The sequence below is a fragment of the Rhipicephalus sanguineus genome, chromosome 7 (assembly GCF_013339695.2).
Source record: "Rhipicephalus sanguineus isolate Rsan-2018 chromosome 7, BIME_Rsan_1.4, whole genome shotgun sequence".
Taxonomy (NCBI): domain Eukaryota; kingdom Metazoa; phylum Arthropoda; class Arachnida; order Ixodida; family Ixodidae; genus Rhipicephalus; species Rhipicephalus sanguineus.
Window position 1 is genome coordinate 148,735,454 of NC_051182.1, and position 17,781 is coordinate 148,753,234.

The following is a 17,781-nucleotide window of genomic DNA, read 5'->3' on the forward strand; positions in this document are numbered from 1 at the left end:
GATAAGTCGCATCCTGCTGAACAACGACTAGGTCTTCAACTCGATGCTTAACTGGATAAATGACGCGTGCGAACAAAATGAAACAGAAAAGTGTTAAATTATTTCCCAGAAGAAACAGAGACACCAAATTAAGCGCTGAATTGATGATATAGCGAATGTCGTATGGCGTAGCTTAGGTCGAGGCTCCGCATACACCAATGAGCATGAATTCGGCGTTGTTACCTGTCAAAAGGCAGCTGGGCGACTCGGCATGCGTCGATCTTGGTCAAACATAACTTTCGTTCAGTTCCGCTCTGCCGCGCAATTTGACCAAGATGATTGCCACCTGTTAAGGTGTAGGAAAAAAAAACAGCCAGTTAGGAATACCTCTTGCTGAAAATTTCATCGCTCCGCTTGCGCGCAAACGCGCCCAAGAGAGAGAATAAGACATTTATTGGCTCTTTCAAATATAAGATCGACCACTGAGACCCTTAGTCCGGGATCACATCGGTGGAAAGGAACGCTATCGAACGAGCGCCATCTAGCTTACCGAAACGAAAAAGGAGTTGAAAGCCTAGTCCACGCGGTGGCGCCATCTTTTGGAGTTACAAGGAAGTGGGCACGAGGAGAGGAGGATAACTGAGGCGCAAACTAAACCAAGGGAATTTCGAATAGAGTGATTAGGCGCTGCGCCGTGCTCCCGACCGGGCTGCAGAAATTAGGCGCCTTTTCCTCTTCAAACCACGACCACCAATTTCGAATAGAGTGAACGCACTACGCCGCGGAAATAGATCATGTTTTCGCCTCGGGTGACAATTACGGTGCGCGCGGCGAGAAATTATTCCCTTGCTTTAGGAACTCGTTACTTCTCCGCGCGAGAGAAGCTCTGAGCAAGTAAGAGTTGAACGTAGTGAACGTGAAGAGGTAGAACGCGACGAATTGACATACGTATGACGCCATAATACACCATAAATGAAGAAAAAAAACAGCAATAACATCAAGAGCGAAGAGGTCAACATCATATTCACTACGATTGCGTTGACATGCGCTTTGAACATGCGTAATAAACAAGAAACGGTCGTTATTGAGCTGATTGAGGGAGAAAAGGAGTAGATGTTGAGAAATATAGGGAGGCGGACCGGATGCAAGAGTGGATTGTTATTCTGTGCGTTGGAAATGGGTTAAGGAATATAAAAGAAGAAAAGAGATATATCTTGTTTGTTCATTATCTGTTCCAGTTAATCATAGTTGTCATATTTCACAAATTCCTTCATAATAACTTCACGTTTCCGCTCATTGCGCTCGATGTTTTTCAGAATAAAAATGTACGCAGGTTTAGAGCTAATACCAATTTCTTGTTACCCATGGTTCATACTAATCACTGACAAAAAAAGACGTCTGCGTTCACTGAAACTTTAGAATGCTTCAATTATTAAGCCCTGTGCTTCTGTTTCAGTCTTCAAAAATTACCTTAGGCATTATTATTATTATTATTATTATTATTATTATTATTATTATTATTATTATTATTGTTATTATTATTATTATTATTATTATTATTATTATTATTATTATTATTATTATTATTATTATTATTATTATTATTATTATTATTATTATTATTATTATTGTTGAGAGATCTGCCTCCCACCCTTCTTCGTTGGGCTGTGTCCTATCTTGTCTGGGTGGATTATGTCGACGTTCCCATACCATGTGGTACTGGGTGGCTGTTTAGTCGTAGCAGAACCTGCACTGTGGTGCGTGTGTGTCAGGATCTACCTGAGGTAGTATGCATGTGCTGGAGAAGGAGGGTGTCTGTAGGTGACGCCACGCTAGCTGAGATTCTTTACTGAGCTTGGGTTCTATCTTTCCAGCTTTCCATCTTTCCATTTTCCATCTTTCCAGTCTTTGATGTCGATGAACTTCTCTGTACATCAGAAACGGGTCCTTACGCGTAAAACAGCTTCAGGCGCAAAAGTCACACCCACCACAAGAGAACACGACGCGACAGAGCGCCCTGTGCGCCTTTTGCTTTGTGTGTCTTCTGCGCCTAAAGCAGTTTTAACACAAACAGATGCCAGCTCGACCGACCAAAATTTATCTTAATCCATACGTATAGCCCAGGGAGGGTGATATACGCCGGATTGAGGTGTCCGGAATAGGATGGATGGATGGATGCTATGAGCGTCCCCTTTAAAACGGGGCGGTGACATGTCTGCCACCAGGCTCGAAGAAAAAAAAAGAAAAGCTTCCTTGTTTTATGTTGGCCTAATACCTTATCTACATTGATTAAATCTATGCTATTATACCAAAAAAAAATATAAATTCACGGTCCATCTCTCTGCCTCTTAAGGCAGAATGACCTTATTTTTCCCCCATTATTTATTTTTGTTCTTTATATCTACTTTTCTGCCACCAATACTCTAACCGTCTCTTACTTATTTCTATCGCGGACGTGTGCAGCTTTCCATTGTTGTCCCTAAAACCCAAGGCTTCATGTAGACTCGTGCCCACACGTATACCTGGGTGAATATCGCCACATTCAATCAGTACATGTTCCATCGTTTCCTTAGTTCCCCCGCAGCATGTACATTGTTCTTCTTCGTTACTGAATCTCGCTTTATAACTACGCGTTCTAAGGCAGCCCGACCTTGCTTCAAACAGTAAAGCGCTTCCCCTTGAATTATCATAAAACCTTTCCCTCCTTATTTCGTTTTTTCCCCTTCGATAGTTACTCAGAGTCGGCTTCTTTTCCATCGCTGCCATCCAATAAGTCCTCTCCGCCTCTCTGACCTTCCGCTTAATGCTCCTTGTTGCCATATCGCCCGCACTGCTAGCCGTATATTTACTGGTGAGCCTCCTAGTTCCTTTTCTCCACTGCGTGTCAACGCTTTTTCTATACAAATACCTGAAAACCTTCTCTGCCCATCTACTGTTCTTCATTTTCCTCAGCCTCTCTTCGAATCTCATTTTGCTCTGAGCTTCCCTCACTTCAAAGCCTGTCCATCCCATATCACCCTTTACAGCCTCATTTGTCGTCTTCCCGTGAGCGCCCAACGCGAGGCGGCCCACCGTCCTTTGATTTACATCCATTCCTGATTGTACCTCTGACTTCATGCACACTACTGAGTTCCCTAATGTAAGCCCCGGTACCATCACACCCTTCCACAGCCCTCGAAGCACCTCGTACCTATTGTATCCCCATAAAGCTCTGTGCTTCATAATTGCAGCATTCCTCTTTCCCTTTGCTACCGATGCTTTCTCTTGTACCTCCATATATCAATCCCCCTCATTTACCCATACTCCGAGGTACTTGTACTCGCTTACCCTCGGTATTTTTTGGCCCTGTATAAAGACCACATGGTCTTCGTGATCATTGAATACCATCAATCCACATTTTGTTGCACTAAATCCTAGTCCTAGAGCCTCACATTCCCTTCCGCATATATCTGCCAGTCGCTGTATATCATCTTGACTGTCCGCAAATAAGACAATATCATCAGCATAAAATAGACCTGGAAGCTTCTGCTCAACCATCGTGCCGACCTGCTTGTGTGACAAATTAAATCCAATGTTGCTACCTTCTAGCGCTTTTTCCATCCTCACCATGTACAGCATGAATAACAGCGGGGACAAAGGACATCCCTGTCTCAGCCCCTTGCTAATTTCAACGCTGTCCTTGCTACTTATTCCTTCCCATTCTATACAAACTGTATTTTCTCGGTATATTTCCCTCAAAAGCTGTATACAGTCGTCGCCTATGCCCACTTCTTTCAGTATATCCCACAAAATTTCCTGATTAACGTTGTCATACGCCCCGGTAATATCTAGATAAGCTACGTATAAGGGCCTGTTTTCTGTTTTCGATATTTCTATACACTGGGTAAGAACAAACAGATTATCGTCTAACCGCCTGTCAATTCGAAATACATTCTGAAGTTCTCCCAAAATATCATTTTGTTCTACCCACGCTTCTATTTTTAATTTTACTGCCTGCATCGCCAACCTGTATAGCACCGATGTAATGGTTAGCGGTCTATACGAGCGAATGTTATCCTTTTCTCCCTTGCCTTTATAGAATAATTTCATTCTACTTTTTCGCCAACTGTCTGGTATTTCCCTCTCCTGTAAGCACTTTTCTACGGCTTTCAGCAGTGCTTCTTTAGTTTTATGTCCGAGTTCGTTAATGAGGCTGACGGGAACACCATCTAAGCCCGGAGTAGTGCGCTTAGGAATTTTTCCTTCGGCCTTCTTCCAATTGAAATTCTCTAGTACTACATCTTCGTCGGTTGCACTCCTTTGCGTACTTTTACTCACTGGGGGAATCCCCGGGGCGACCTTTTTAAACGAATCAGCTGTTATCTTTCGGATGTAACCTAGCGATTCATACCCTTCCAATTGATTTCCTCCTTCATCTACCATATGTTGTTGCATTGTGACAGACTTCCTACCCAGCGCTTTTAGGTGGCTCCAAAATATCCTAGGCGCGGCCTTCTTCTTTTCGCGAATCTCTGTCATCCAGCGTTCACTTTCACCTTTAATTTTTGCCTCGACTAATTTCTGCACAATGGATTTTTGCTCTAAATATATTTCCCATATTTGGTTGACTTCGTCCTGTGGCCGCTTCTCCTTTTTTGCTTGTCTGTGCTCCCGTGATGCTTCACGTCGCTTCTCGATCGCCTCCCGGATTTCTTTCTATCACATTTCTTTCTAACACGATAGCACGAGCGCCATCTAGCTTACGGAAACGAAAAGGAGCTGGGCGTCTTGTTCATACAGTGGCGCCATCTCTTAGAGTTAAATGGAAGCGAGCGAGATGAGAGGAGGTCTCCTGGGGAGCAAACAAAAGTCAGCGAATTTTGAACAGAGGGAATGTCCGACACCGCGGAATAGCTCAAGCGTTCGCGCTGGGCGACAATTGCGGCCTGCGCGGTGAGAAATTATGTGGAGGACGGCCAGAAATATTCTCCACGGATTTATGGATATATGAACGCGCACGCACGCACGCACGCACGCACACACGCACGCACGCACACACGCACGCACACACGCACACGCACACGCGCACACACACACACACACACACACACACACACACACACACACACACACACACACACACAAACACTGAGCGCGCGCGCGCGCACAGACAGACAGACAGACAGACAGACAGACAGACAGACAGATAGATAGATAGATAGATAGATAGATAGATAGATAGATAGATAGATAGATAGATAGATAGATAGATAGATAGATAGATAGATAGATAGATAGATAGATAGATAGATAGATAGATAGATATGAAAGAAAATCAGAATTCGGCCAACGGGGAATGAGTTTGTGCGGTTTCCCGCACTGCACCAGGGAGGAAAGGGAACAAGAAAATAGTCGAAAGAGGTTGGGACATCCGTGTCCGTGCACACGCCCAGGGAATTGCACAAGGACGGGAAAAGTTCGGGGCTGGCCTAATTAATAGCACACTCAGTTTGGGTGACAGCGCGAGTCGCAATTACGCACTCCGGTTCTGCGGGGATCGGATGCAGGAGTGAGAGATAGAGCGAAAGACGGTTGAAAAAAGGTTGACAGTTGGACTAGCTGTTGCAGCCTAACTCGATGTTTTTCCCAGCGCAAGGAACGAGGACGACATAGAAACGACACACGCATCGCTGAACGGTTGCAAAACAACAGAACAAACAAATGAGACGCGACGACCCTGTCTTTTGGGGTTACAGTTGGGAAGTCTAACCACAATAAAGCACGCTGTTTTCCGTGGTCATGAAGCTACTGAGACAAAACAAATGCCGTCACTATCCACGTGGAAAGACGAGAGAGAAACTGCCTAGCTGAGAGAGTGGTGAGAGAGTGCGATTGGGGAAGGAGGAGAGAGTTAGGAAGTGTAGAGATTGGTTTCAGTGAGGGAGGGCGTGGGGAAATGAGGAAGCCTAAGAGAGTATAGGGAAGAGAGAGAGTGTGTTTCGGGATAGGAGGAAGCTAGAGAGAGTGTATGAAGGAGAGGGAGGGAGAGGAGAGGGATGAAAGGGAAATGAGTATAGGCCGCGAGGGAGCGCGCGGTTGGGATTCAGGGAAGGGGGCGCGGCTAACTGAGGCGACGAGGACGGCAGTCGCGGCGTTGAAGGCGTGGCAGGCTCGTCGGGGACGCGCGTGCCGTTCGCGCGCAAAACTTCATCCTCTTCCTCTCCGACCGCGCGGTTGTTTGAAGCGCGGCGCGCTCGGCCGGCGCTAACGGACACACGAGTTGCGGCGGCGTGAGGTCGTGTACGTGACGTCCGAGTGGTGTGGTGCTGTTCCCGCTCCCCCGATTTCGCCGCGGCGATGTTTCGCCGCCCTGCTTCGACGGCGCTGCTCGCTTCTTCTTCTTCTTCCTCGTTGCACGCTGCCAGTCGCCACGTCTGCACGACCACGACGGGGCGGAAGCCGATGTCGCCGGCACGTATCGGCAGCCTCGTCGGCGCTCTCGTAACCACCTCGTTAGCCCACTGCCACTAAACCAAGGTCTTTTTTGTTACTTTTCTTCACTTCTTCATCTTCTTCTCTACTTCGTTCTTCGCGACAGTCAAGAGACGGACTATAATCTACCCTGTGTTTCGAGTTGCGTGAGACGTCAGCTGTGGTTCGTGCGCGAAGAGACGCAGGGAGTGAGTGCGGCTGCCAAACTCTGATTGCAGTCACGGGTGTAGGCAAACATTGGGCAACGCCCGCAGGAAAACGAGCTTGTTTCGAAGTCAGCGAAGAACAGCAGTCAGAAAACAGGACTGCTGGAAGACTAGCACCGGTTGTGTGTGTGTGTTACCTTCGAAGTTTTTGGACGAAAAGCAAACGGCGCATTCCTTTGCTTTTTTTAGAGGAAACGTCTCTGGCCGAAAAATCGGTGAAGCCCGTAGGAGTGTGAACACAAAACTGGGATTGCGTTGAAGGTTAGTAGCTTGGAGCCTTCTAAACCGGCGTGGCTTTGCGCGAACCTGGACCGTGCGGATGTGTGTGTGTTTTTTAAGGCAGTGAATGTTGGCACCGATCACCTTGTAGGTGCTGTGAGTTTTCAGCGCTGGCGTTTCTAAAACGAAGAGGATCTCAGCATCGAGCGATCTGAATGTAGGGAGCTGCAGCGCTTCAGTATTAAGTGAGGTGTGATTCGCGAAAGTGTGCGACACTGTCGGGTGAAGAGGTGTTCAACACGGAGGTTGACACACCCCCTGAGCTCTTCACTTTTGGAGGTTCTACGGGCAAGCAGTGGTGTGGTTTTGAAGACGTCACTGATCCCTCAACCGAGATACGTATCTTTAAGTTGTGAGCTACGACACTTGCAAGTTGATCTAGGGCGTTCCTGAAACGAAGAAGACCTTGGGATGGAATGATTTGAAGGATGTGATGTACAGCGCTTCACTTATAAGGTAAGGTGGGATTCGCGAAAGTGTTTGACACTGTCGGCCGAAGAAAGAAGTGTTTAAAACTGACGTTGTTTGAATATTTTACACGCTGGGACCTTCCCCTCTTCGACGTTCTACTAGAAAACAGCGGTGTGTGATTTTGAAAACGTAACGCATCACTTGACCGAGCTAGCTGGAATATCCATTCCAGTTGCGAGTCACGGTACACACAAGTTGATCGAGGTGCGACCCCGTGCAAGAGAGTGACACTGTCGGGTGACGAGGAAGTGATTCGCGAGGTGACGTCATCACGCCCCTCGGCCAGCAGCGTGCAGTGCCGGGCGAGAAGTTCGGCGTCCAGAAAAGCGTGGTCGGCGCCGACGGGGAAGCTAGCCGTTCGCAGCGCGCTGCGGCGGCTCGGCTCAGGCGTCGCCACGAAGCTCCTCGCGTTCGCCGAGCGGATGCGCTCCTTCTGGATCTTCTGGAGGCGGAAGCACAAAGTGGGACAGCCCCGCTGCGAAGAAGACGCCCACGAGCTGTGCGAAAACGGTGAGCGATACGATTTATTTATTTATTTATTTATGTATTCATCTTTCAAGCGAAGCTTGTCATCGGTTGCAGATTTCGGTTGTGGCGACGACGCACGTGAAAAAACCAGCGCCGGCGAGCATTGGCGTAGCCAGGGGAGAGGGGTCGCGGATTGCGGGATGTTCAACTCCCGGATGTTTGAAGTATACCCGTAGCCAGGGGGAGGGGGGCTAGGGGTCCGCCCCCCCCCACCCGAAGTTTTGGTGAATTAGGTGTTTTTACCAAAAATAAATAATGAAAATAGGTGTTTTTCTCAAATAGTCAAGGTTTTCGGCAAGTAGCCCCCCCCCCCCTCCGAAAAAAATTTCTGGCTACGGGCCTAGTTTAAAGTATCTATAACTTTGCATGCTTATAAACACTCGCACACGTACATACGCACGCACGGCCGTACATGCACGGTAGTTGAAACCCTCACGAATAACATTTGTGGCTGCGCCCATGCCGGCGAGGTACAATGAGGCCTGCGGAGGCGCGCCGGTAACGTGCGTGTTTGTGCGCGCCATTTTCCAATAATAACAACAATTGTTGGAGTTTAACGGACCAAAACCATGATATGATCATGAGAGACGCCGTAGTGGAGAGCTTCGGAAATTTCGAACATCTTGGGGTTCTTTAGCGTGCAGCTAAATCTAAACACACGGGCCTCTAGCATTTTGCCTGTATCAAAATGCGTCCACCGCGGCCGGGATTCGATCCCGCGACCACTGGGTCAGTAGTCGAGCACCATAACGAGGTCGGCGATATGATTTTTTATTTATTTTTCAAAAGAAGCTTGTTACGAATTACAGGTATCGGTGGCGATGGCGGCATAATTTGCGGAAAACCCAGCTCCGGCGAGTGTACAGAAATTCGGGTGTTCACAAATGCGGCCTGTAGGGTGCGCTGACCACATGCGTATTCTTTACGGGGGGGGGGGGGGGGGGGAGCGTGACAACCACCCGTTTGCAGCACAAGGTCACAGGGAAATCCGCACGGATTACTCATAAAGAAAGCTTCTTAGTTGCCGAAGAATTCGTCCTGGCCCGGGGATCGAACCCGTTACCAACGCCTTTCCGGGGGTGGTCGCTTCACCGACTTAGATATTCAGGAAGGTAGCAACTGGCAGCGCGAGCGCGAATTAATCCACAATTCGAAGGACGTGCACACAGAATATTGCAAATGAGTTCCACGGGAACCCGCAAGCTGGCGAAAGGGTTAAGAAAGGAAAATTTACAACCACCCGTTTGGAGGAAGAAGATAAACAAGGAAATCCAGTCGGATATGTGGCTGTCAACTACGAACTGATGGTTACAAACGCGTGGTTACATTTAGCCGTCCGTTAAAGACCACCGGTGGGTCAAGAGAAGTGCTGACTCCTCCCCACTGTAGCGCGCCTAATGGTCGTATCGTGGTTTCGGCACGTAAAAGTCAGTAAAATCGCGCAATTTAATTTAACTACCAGAGTTAAAAACAGGTTTTAGTATTACGTCTTTTGCAGCCGGCATGGGATTAGCAATAAATGTTGCAGTAATCTTATCATTTGGTGCCGCTACATCAGCTTATAGTCGCAGGGATGTCTACTCTGCTGTGTTCAATTATATAAGCGAAACAAAAAAAAAAGATTACCACGTTACTTATTTATTTCATATTGTTCTTTGTTTATTCAGAATCATATTTTATAAATAGATCCTTTATTTAATTTCACATTCAGACGTTTAAGAACACGTCGGTTTTTTATCTTTGTCATAGATTTCATCTGATATGACCACTTGCTAGTTTAGTATTTTCAATTATTTGATGTTTTGTTTGAAGTGCGTAGCTCTTTAGGGGCCAGGCTTATCGTCCATCCACTGTGTCATGTCAAACGATCAAGAAGTGGGCAATAGAAACCTAGAACAAGGCTAACAATTCTCAAAACTGGTGCAAAATAAACTAACGAAGTCTAAAATAGTGTAAAAGACAGAAATAACGAAGAAATAATCGCAATAATTTATTAAAATCGCGAAAAAAACGCTTCTGAAACATCCCGCTGATACCTGCGCCGTTCTAGAGAGGACGCCACCGCCTCAACAAGCGCGTGATTGCCGAGGGAATCGCTGCAAGATTGCCCGTGCTACGCGCTTCTTCAGGATTCACGATAGTGGATTTGCGGTGAGCGCAGGATTTAAAACTACAGGAGGGTCTACACATGAACGAAATTAGCACAGGAATTTTCGAAACATGAATTTCCAGTTTCCCTTAGCTTCATATGTACACAGCTTAAGTATTCTACCGACAGGTACTTGGCAAGATACTTGAGGATGATGGTACTCACTCTCATTGCGGGTGAGTACCATCAGGAAGATGATAATGAACATCATCATAATAATATTCATGCAGCCGACAAGCGTCTCAGATCTGTTTGCTTCAAGTCACGCCGAGGCCTCGTCCGCAGAACTTGCGTGAACCCTGCCGTAAGAGCACTGTACTCTCATTTCCCGAACGCGGGAATAATTAGGGAACGGTGAAACGCAGTCGGCGTTCGCTAAACGGCATGATTTCTTTATTTAGGCGGTCCTTGTGGTAGTATAAATGATTAAATAGGCTACAGCGACGAGGAGATAACTGAAATTAAGACAGATGTGCAAGTTTCGTTGTCGTGTATAAGTTATCAACCGATCTCGTTTGATAATGCACCGACGCGAAAGGATCGTTAGGAAAAGGTGGTTACACATATTTTTGCGATATTAAAGCCAACGTATGCTACTGCGTGTGCCTAGGTAGTTGGATATGAATCGTTTAACAACATCGCAGATAACGTTACGTTACGATAATATATAGATAACCTCACCTTACGTGCTAAAGATTATTCAGCGACTGCCTATCGCAGCACCGTCTCATCCCCCTACTTCCATATATTAGTAGTTTAGCAACGTTGTAGGTAACGTTACCTTACAATAATAGATACATAACGCTACCTTACGCGCGAAACAGCCTCCTAAGGTCCTTACAACTTCACGAGCTTCCCCATTGCGCACGTGACGTGATAAACACACTAGAGGTATCGCACTGGGAAATGCTACCATCGGCACGGCCACCGATCAGTTATTCAATACACTACTCTCATTACTGGTTATTACTGAGAGGCACATTGACTACATAACAGATAACTGGAGCACTTGATCAACACAGGGGGCAGTAGTTAAAGGAGAGAGCTGGCTGAAAAAAAAATGGCGGAGCTAGTTGTGGAACCCGAAACGAATTAACGATGGCAGGAGCACGACATACAGCTTATGTTCGTTACGTAGGCCAAGGTAGCCCCCTTCGCCGTAGGACAGTAACCTTGGTGACGTGAGGTAACTAAGAGGTAGTAAACATTTAATTGACGCGAAGAAGCTGAGGAGTAAGGTTGTAAGTGCGAATGAAGATCAAGAGCAAAAGCTAAAATTTATCGGCCTCATAAATTTGTGGAATAGCGAGGATTCATTCATTCATTCATTCATTCATTCATTCATTCATTCATTCATTCATTCATTCATTCATTCATTCATTCATTCATTGATTCATTCAATCTGGGGAAGGAAGGGAAATTGTTCGAGGAGCTGCTTTCGTTGTCACACACAACCAATGAAACCAACAGACAATTAAATTAAGGAAAGCATGGACAACATTTCTTTTTTTAACTGTAGTGTAATGATTACGACGCAAATTAAAAGGCAACATCCTTCAGTTTGCCTATTCATACATACACTCTAAGAAGAAAAAAAATTAGTCCTTTGGCTCTTTTTTCTGAGTCCTGAGTTGCTACGTACATGACTATCTTTAAACAGACACGTGAACTCTCTAAGGAGATGATTACACTTTCGTGGGAAAGTCGCGGGTTCCAAAAGAAATAGAGTCAACGGGTCTGTTTAACGACTCTCCGACGAGAGTATAACGATCGGAGAATTCACGTGTCTCTTTAAAGAGAGTCATATACGTGGAAAGTCAGGAGTTGCCGAAAAGAGAAACGAATACTTTATTTCTTAAAGTGTACCTCTCAATTTCTTTTTTTTTTTTTTTGCATAGCTTCATGTTAGAAAGAACAAATGCGAAATAGTTGAACGTCACCCTATTGAGGCACTCTTTTTCGATGACCTCCGCAATATCAACCTCACATATTGCCGTCCTTGAAACGGTCAGAGTTCACGAACGTAAGAATGAAGACGAAAAAAAAGGAGTATCTCTTTCAAGTGCATCATTTCCCAAGGAACCGTACACCAAGTGACCTTGAATTCTATGCGCCGTGCTTCTTTCCGAAGCTATGGTATATAAAGGACCTCGTCCCCAACCCTCCAGGGTCGCGGGATCTTTTCCTGTCTCTCTCTAGCCCCTGTTCTGTCGTCTAAAAGAAAAGTCCCGAGTGAATACCGATAAAAACAAAAAAGTAAAATAACTGAAGCGAATATCACCTCCTTTTTTTTTCGGGAGCACTCGAGCGTTCGACACGAACGGAAATACGTCGCGCTTGCCATTATACACGGGCGATGCTTCCTTTTATCTCATAACCCCCTCTCGCGCATGCCTAAACACGTCGGCAACCATGTCTGCACGCGGGACACCGAAAAAAATAAACTAATGGAGGAAAAGAAAGGAAGAAGAAAGTATGAGTACTAGACCTACGCGTCCACAGCCTCCCCTGCTAGAAAAGAAAGAAAGAGATAGATAGATAGATAGATAGATAGATAGATAGATAGATAGATAGATAGATAGATAGATAGATAGATAGATAGATAGATAGATAGATAGATAGATAGATAGATAGATAGATAGATAGATAGATAGATAGATAGATAGATAGATAGATAGATAGATAGATAGATAGATAGATAGATAAAAACAGACATACAGATAGACAGACGTAAAGAAAGAACGACAGAAAGAAAGAAGGAGCGTCGCATTTGCATTTCTCATTCGGGCGATTCGCTTCGGTTGGCTCGAAATAAGCTCCAGCGCACCGGTGAGTCTTGGTTCACAGATCGTTGGCCAACGAGCAAGAAGCGAGACGAGGAGCCAGGGATATAGCCTACTGGGAAATCGGCGATGCCCTTCGTGAAAAGAGGCTGCCCTCCTCGAACAGAGGTCTATATACCGACTGGAGGGTATGCGCGCTGGGCGATGAAGGCCATCTGCATATCGGAATGACGCCGGCGATGCCACCGCATTCCGCTTCGTTTTCCTTATGGTTCGCACAAAATGGTTGGGGCAGGAAGGTTGCTGCGAAGCGTTGGGTCTTTTGAGAAAGTTACTATAGTCAGCGGGATCGCTGGCTATAGTAGATCGCTGACTACGGTAGCGGGATGAAGCCAGACATCACAGGATATGCCCATTTTAAAGCGTGCAGGCTCCAGCAATATAAAATTGCTGATTTTAGAGTACACATGTCTTCTTACGAACGGGCGTTTGCAGTCAAATTCTCTGGCTCCTGCGTTCCCTCATGACCAGAGTTACTCGACTCGTTGAAGGCAAGTCTCTGTCTTAGCGTTGCTGTTTCGAGATCCGTAGATAATTTCTTCAAGTCCTCACGTAAAACGCTTCTTACCCACCACAGCAGTCTAACGGTTATGGTGCCTGACTGCGTCGCGAGATCGAATCGGTTATGGTGCCTGCGTGAACGTTGCGAGATCGAATCCCGGTTGCGGCTGCCGCATTTCGATAGAGACCAAATGCTAGAGGCCCGTGTAAATGAATTTCGGTGCACGTTAGAGAAACCCGGGTGGTCTAAATTTCCCGAGCCTTCCACTACGGCGTCTCTCGTAATGATATTGTGTTTCTGAGACTTGAAAAGCAACCATTTATTATTACCTACGGCAGCATGGTTACCGATGTAACCGTACAGTAGAATTGGTAACCGCAGAGATAACCGCCTATCTCGCAAGTTATACTTCTTGGTCATCTCTTCGGAGTTGAACTTGCGTGCAACTTAGCCGCAAAGCTGACGGCGGTTCGTTTTCTGCGGCGTCTCTGGTTTTCCTTATTGCTCCAACAGTGAGCAAACCCAAAGAAAAATTCAGGAGCTCTTCCCCTTTCGAGAAAATGGGGGCAAGCGAAGGTTGGAGCGTGCGCGCTTGACCTACTACCTTTCTTTCTTTCTTTCTTTCTTTCTTTCTTTCTTTCTTTCTTTCTTTCTTTCTTTCTTTCTTTCTTTCTTTCTTTCTTTCTTTCTTTCTTTCTTTCTTTCTTTCTTTCTTTCTTTCTTTCTTTCTTTCTTTCTTTCTTTCTTTCTTTCTTTCTTTCTTTCTTTCTCATTGCGCAATGCTCCCTCCTAACTGTGTCCTTCCTCCCTGACGGGAATCGGACCTTCATCCACATAGGCGTGCGCAGGGTCCCCTTTCAGGGGTGGGCGAAAGTTCGTCGCAGCGCCCCGCCACCCCCCCCCCCTCTTCCCAATTATGTCAACATGTGGCGCTGACATTGTGCCCCCCCCCCCCCCTGTGCGCACGCCTAAGTTCACCCACAAGCTTAGCAACGCAACACTTGAGTTGCTACAGGCAACAACGACGGTCATGCCTTCACATCAAGGTAACAATGAAATGTGGCAACGTGAAATGACCAATGACCTCGATAAAAGATGAGATCGCCGTGTAAGAAACGGTTGATCGCCGACAAGCCCACGATCGTGAGAGCGTCGCTTGCTGGAAAACGGTGCACACAAATGCGCATGTGACCGGCGTACCTTCGAGGGCCGCCTTTATGTACGCTAGTCGGTGCCATGTTTTTCGCATGCAACGCCGACCCTGCCACCGTAATCTGTAACTGATAACAAGCTTCGCTCGAAAAAAAAAAGACATGCGCCATTTGAATATGTTGCTCTTCTGCGGGAGAGCGGCAAGCCTTCCAAAATTGTGTTTGGAAGATTACGTAAATGACTTAGAGTGGTCTGCACTCTACTACGGTATAGCTCAGCCTTACTAGACTAGGTTCAGCTGTCGAACTCTTCGCCGGCGCCGTGCTTCGATCGTGCCTCCATTTTCGGTTTGGTCGACAGGTGGCGGGAGCGCTCCATCGAGATCCAGCCTCGCGGCTGCTAGGCTCGCCATAAATCTGTAGACGGCCGCTAAACGTTTTTATTAACGTTCAATAGTCTGGCAAACTTCAAAAGCATCACTGCAATGTATCTTAGCCACTAGAACTACTTTTGTGCTTTCTTCAAAAGTTGTGAGCGCGGCATGCTTTGCAGTTCCGAGTCCAAAGCTGCCGCCAACATATGTCGTTACACATTGCGTGCGTCTTTCCGCTACATTTTAGTAATATTGTTCGCTACTTTCCCGCATGCCCTGTTTTTTTTTTGGCTATTCGCTTAAGGTTATAATGTGCGCCATTTGAACAAAACATTCTGCATCGGTATTACTATATAAACGTTCCATGCGGAAACCCATGAGCGTCGCAACAAACGGCAGGAGCTTCAGTGTTCATGAGAACCCTGCTTTCAATGTAAGCGCTGCTTCATGCCATCACCGCGGGCAAATCGTGGTCACTGCCCGAACAAGCGATTTTAGTATTGATCAGTATGCAACAAAGCAACATAGCTTTCATTCATTAGTTTATTATTCAGATGCATTGACTTCGTTCTGCTACCGCCACGAAATAACGCATAAATGCTGCCACGAAATAAGCATGAATGAAGCATAAATGCGAAATAAGCATAAGTGCCTGGCATCTCAGTGAAATGCAGCTGTTGCCTTGTTCATCGTATCCGGAGCATGCATGAAGCTTGTGCACATTGCGTAACTGCTCAATAAGATCATGCATAGTGTTTAATGTTCACTCTCAGGAAAGCGATCGCCTCGCGGCCTCTCCCATTCGCAGTTCAGTTGCTGCTATGTCACCGCCCACAATAACGCATTTCTCGATTCGCAGCGCCTTATTTTCGGACTTCAATCTGAAGAATGCCAAAAATTTACTGCTGTTATTCTCCACGGTGATTCTCTGCCGTGATGGTGGCAACTATACACATTCCATTTCACTTAACGATTGCGCGAACCATTATCGTAACCGGTGGAAAGGGGGAGGTCCACGCCCCCCCCCCCTCGCGAAATTTTTGACATTTGCATGTGTATGTATACACTCACAAATACAAACACATGCATGAACATACATAAAGTAAAGTTGGAGCCCCCCACTGCCGTCCGAAAAAAAATTCTGGCTACGCCCTTGGCGCGGACGGCTCGGTCATATTGTGTTCCACGGCGTCAGCGGGAATTGTGCTGCAAAAAGCTTGTTCCGACTGCGGCGATGCTGTTTCATGCTTAGTGGTCCCATTGCTTTCTTGCTTTCGTTTTCACCTCCTGGCTGCTGGCTTCGATAGATAAGAGGTAAGATATTCGAAAGCGCATCGCCCACGAGACTCCACTTTCAACTCGGTGTTTCGACAGTTTCTCCGTTGACAATTTCTCCGTTTCTACGTTTTTCGAGTGTCCTGGATGTACAGGTGCAACGAGCATGTCCTGGACTTAATTGTGAGGTCTTTGTCGGCGCTAGGTATGGCCCTGTTCTACGTTAGGCGTAGTTTCTCGTCGCTGGGAGCTGAGAAGAAATGCCGGACCGACGAACTTGTGTCGTTCGGTACCCGCTCGTACAGCCGGGCACAGAACACGCCGAGATGACTGTGTCGGCTTAGATGCACACACAACTGTGCATCGTTGAATTGAAGACGCGGGCGCCGACCGCAAGATGAAAAAACAATGTACTGACGTTTCGGCACACAGAACGGAACCTTGTTCAAAAATTTTGTGAGATTTGTGATTTGTGAGATTTCTGTTCTGGGTGCCGAAACGTGAGTACATTGTTTTTTTTTTCCGCTTGTTGTCGGAGTCCGTGTCTATTCTTTAATGAATCCTCCCGACCAGACGAGTGTCCGTCGAAGCCTCAATTTCAACACTGCATCGAATTACCAGATCGCTGTATTCGGACAAACACATCAGCTACACAACACCGACAGAGCATGGAAAACGCGGCACTAGACGAAAGAATGCGGGAGATTAACCGAGACTACATGGAAGACTGCTCGAGCTGAATGCGCAGTGTGGGATCCGGGTGCGACTGCAGTGCCAGTGGGGGGAGAATTGCTGGCGGTTCCGTGCAACGCGGAGCATTTTGTGAACAGAACATATATCATCGGTGCAGTTTGTAAACTAAACCTAGTCTAGTAACGTTGCATTGAGCTGTAGTCTATACTGTCCCTAAAAAAACACAGAGGGCCCCTTATGCATTCGCCTAAGATGACTGGAATGCGAAAGCCATCTTCTCTTCCTTCCCAGGCGATACACTGAGCCTTCCCTCTCCGCCGCCGGCAGCTTCATGAACCTAACGTGGTTTTTGCACTGCCTCCAGGATCGGAGGCATCACAAGCTTTCTGCACCTGACATGGTTTCGGACAGCCTCCGTGATCGGCCCACCTTTGATCAAGCGACGTTGTCATCTGAAGACGTCATCATGTGATGTCCCGCTATCTGATGCCCGAGTGCAGTCACGATGACTTCACAAAAGTTGGCGATCAGTGATGTCATATGGTGGCGTCATCACCTGATGATGACTTTTTTTCATCGCTAGTGTTGACGCCGTCGATGATGATCATCACATATCGCGTTTGATGAGGCATTTAAGGCTTAAAAATTAACTTAACCTTAAAAATTAACTAGACAAACTGTACTCGTAAAACTAGGACATGTCACGACAGTCACAAGTCAGTTAACGACGACTCCTGACAAATCGGCGTAGTACCACGCGCGCAGCAGCCGTCACTGCAAAGTGAGATTTACGAATGCATCAGTCGCAGTAGACATTTACTCAACCGCAATCTCACTAGATGTTCCTCGTCTATCTTCGA

At 46.6% G+C, this 17,781-nt stretch overlaps 1 protein-coding gene across 1 annotated transcript in view; it reads left to right on the forward strand.

Moving 5' to 3' along the window:
- Nucleotides 1-6,833: 6,833 nt before the first annotated feature.
- Nucleotides 6,834-17,781, forward strand: part of LOC119400221 (zinc finger Ran-binding domain-containing protein 2) — a 52,104-nt gene continuing 41,156 nt past the window's right edge. The window contains exon 1 of the mRNA XM_037667228.2: nucleotides 6,834-7,916. Within this exon, the coding sequence (XP_037523156.1) occupies nucleotides 7,829-7,916 (88 nt within the window). The 5' untranslated portion in view covers nucleotides 6,834-7,828. The remainder of the gene's footprint in view (nucleotides 7,917-17,781) is intronic.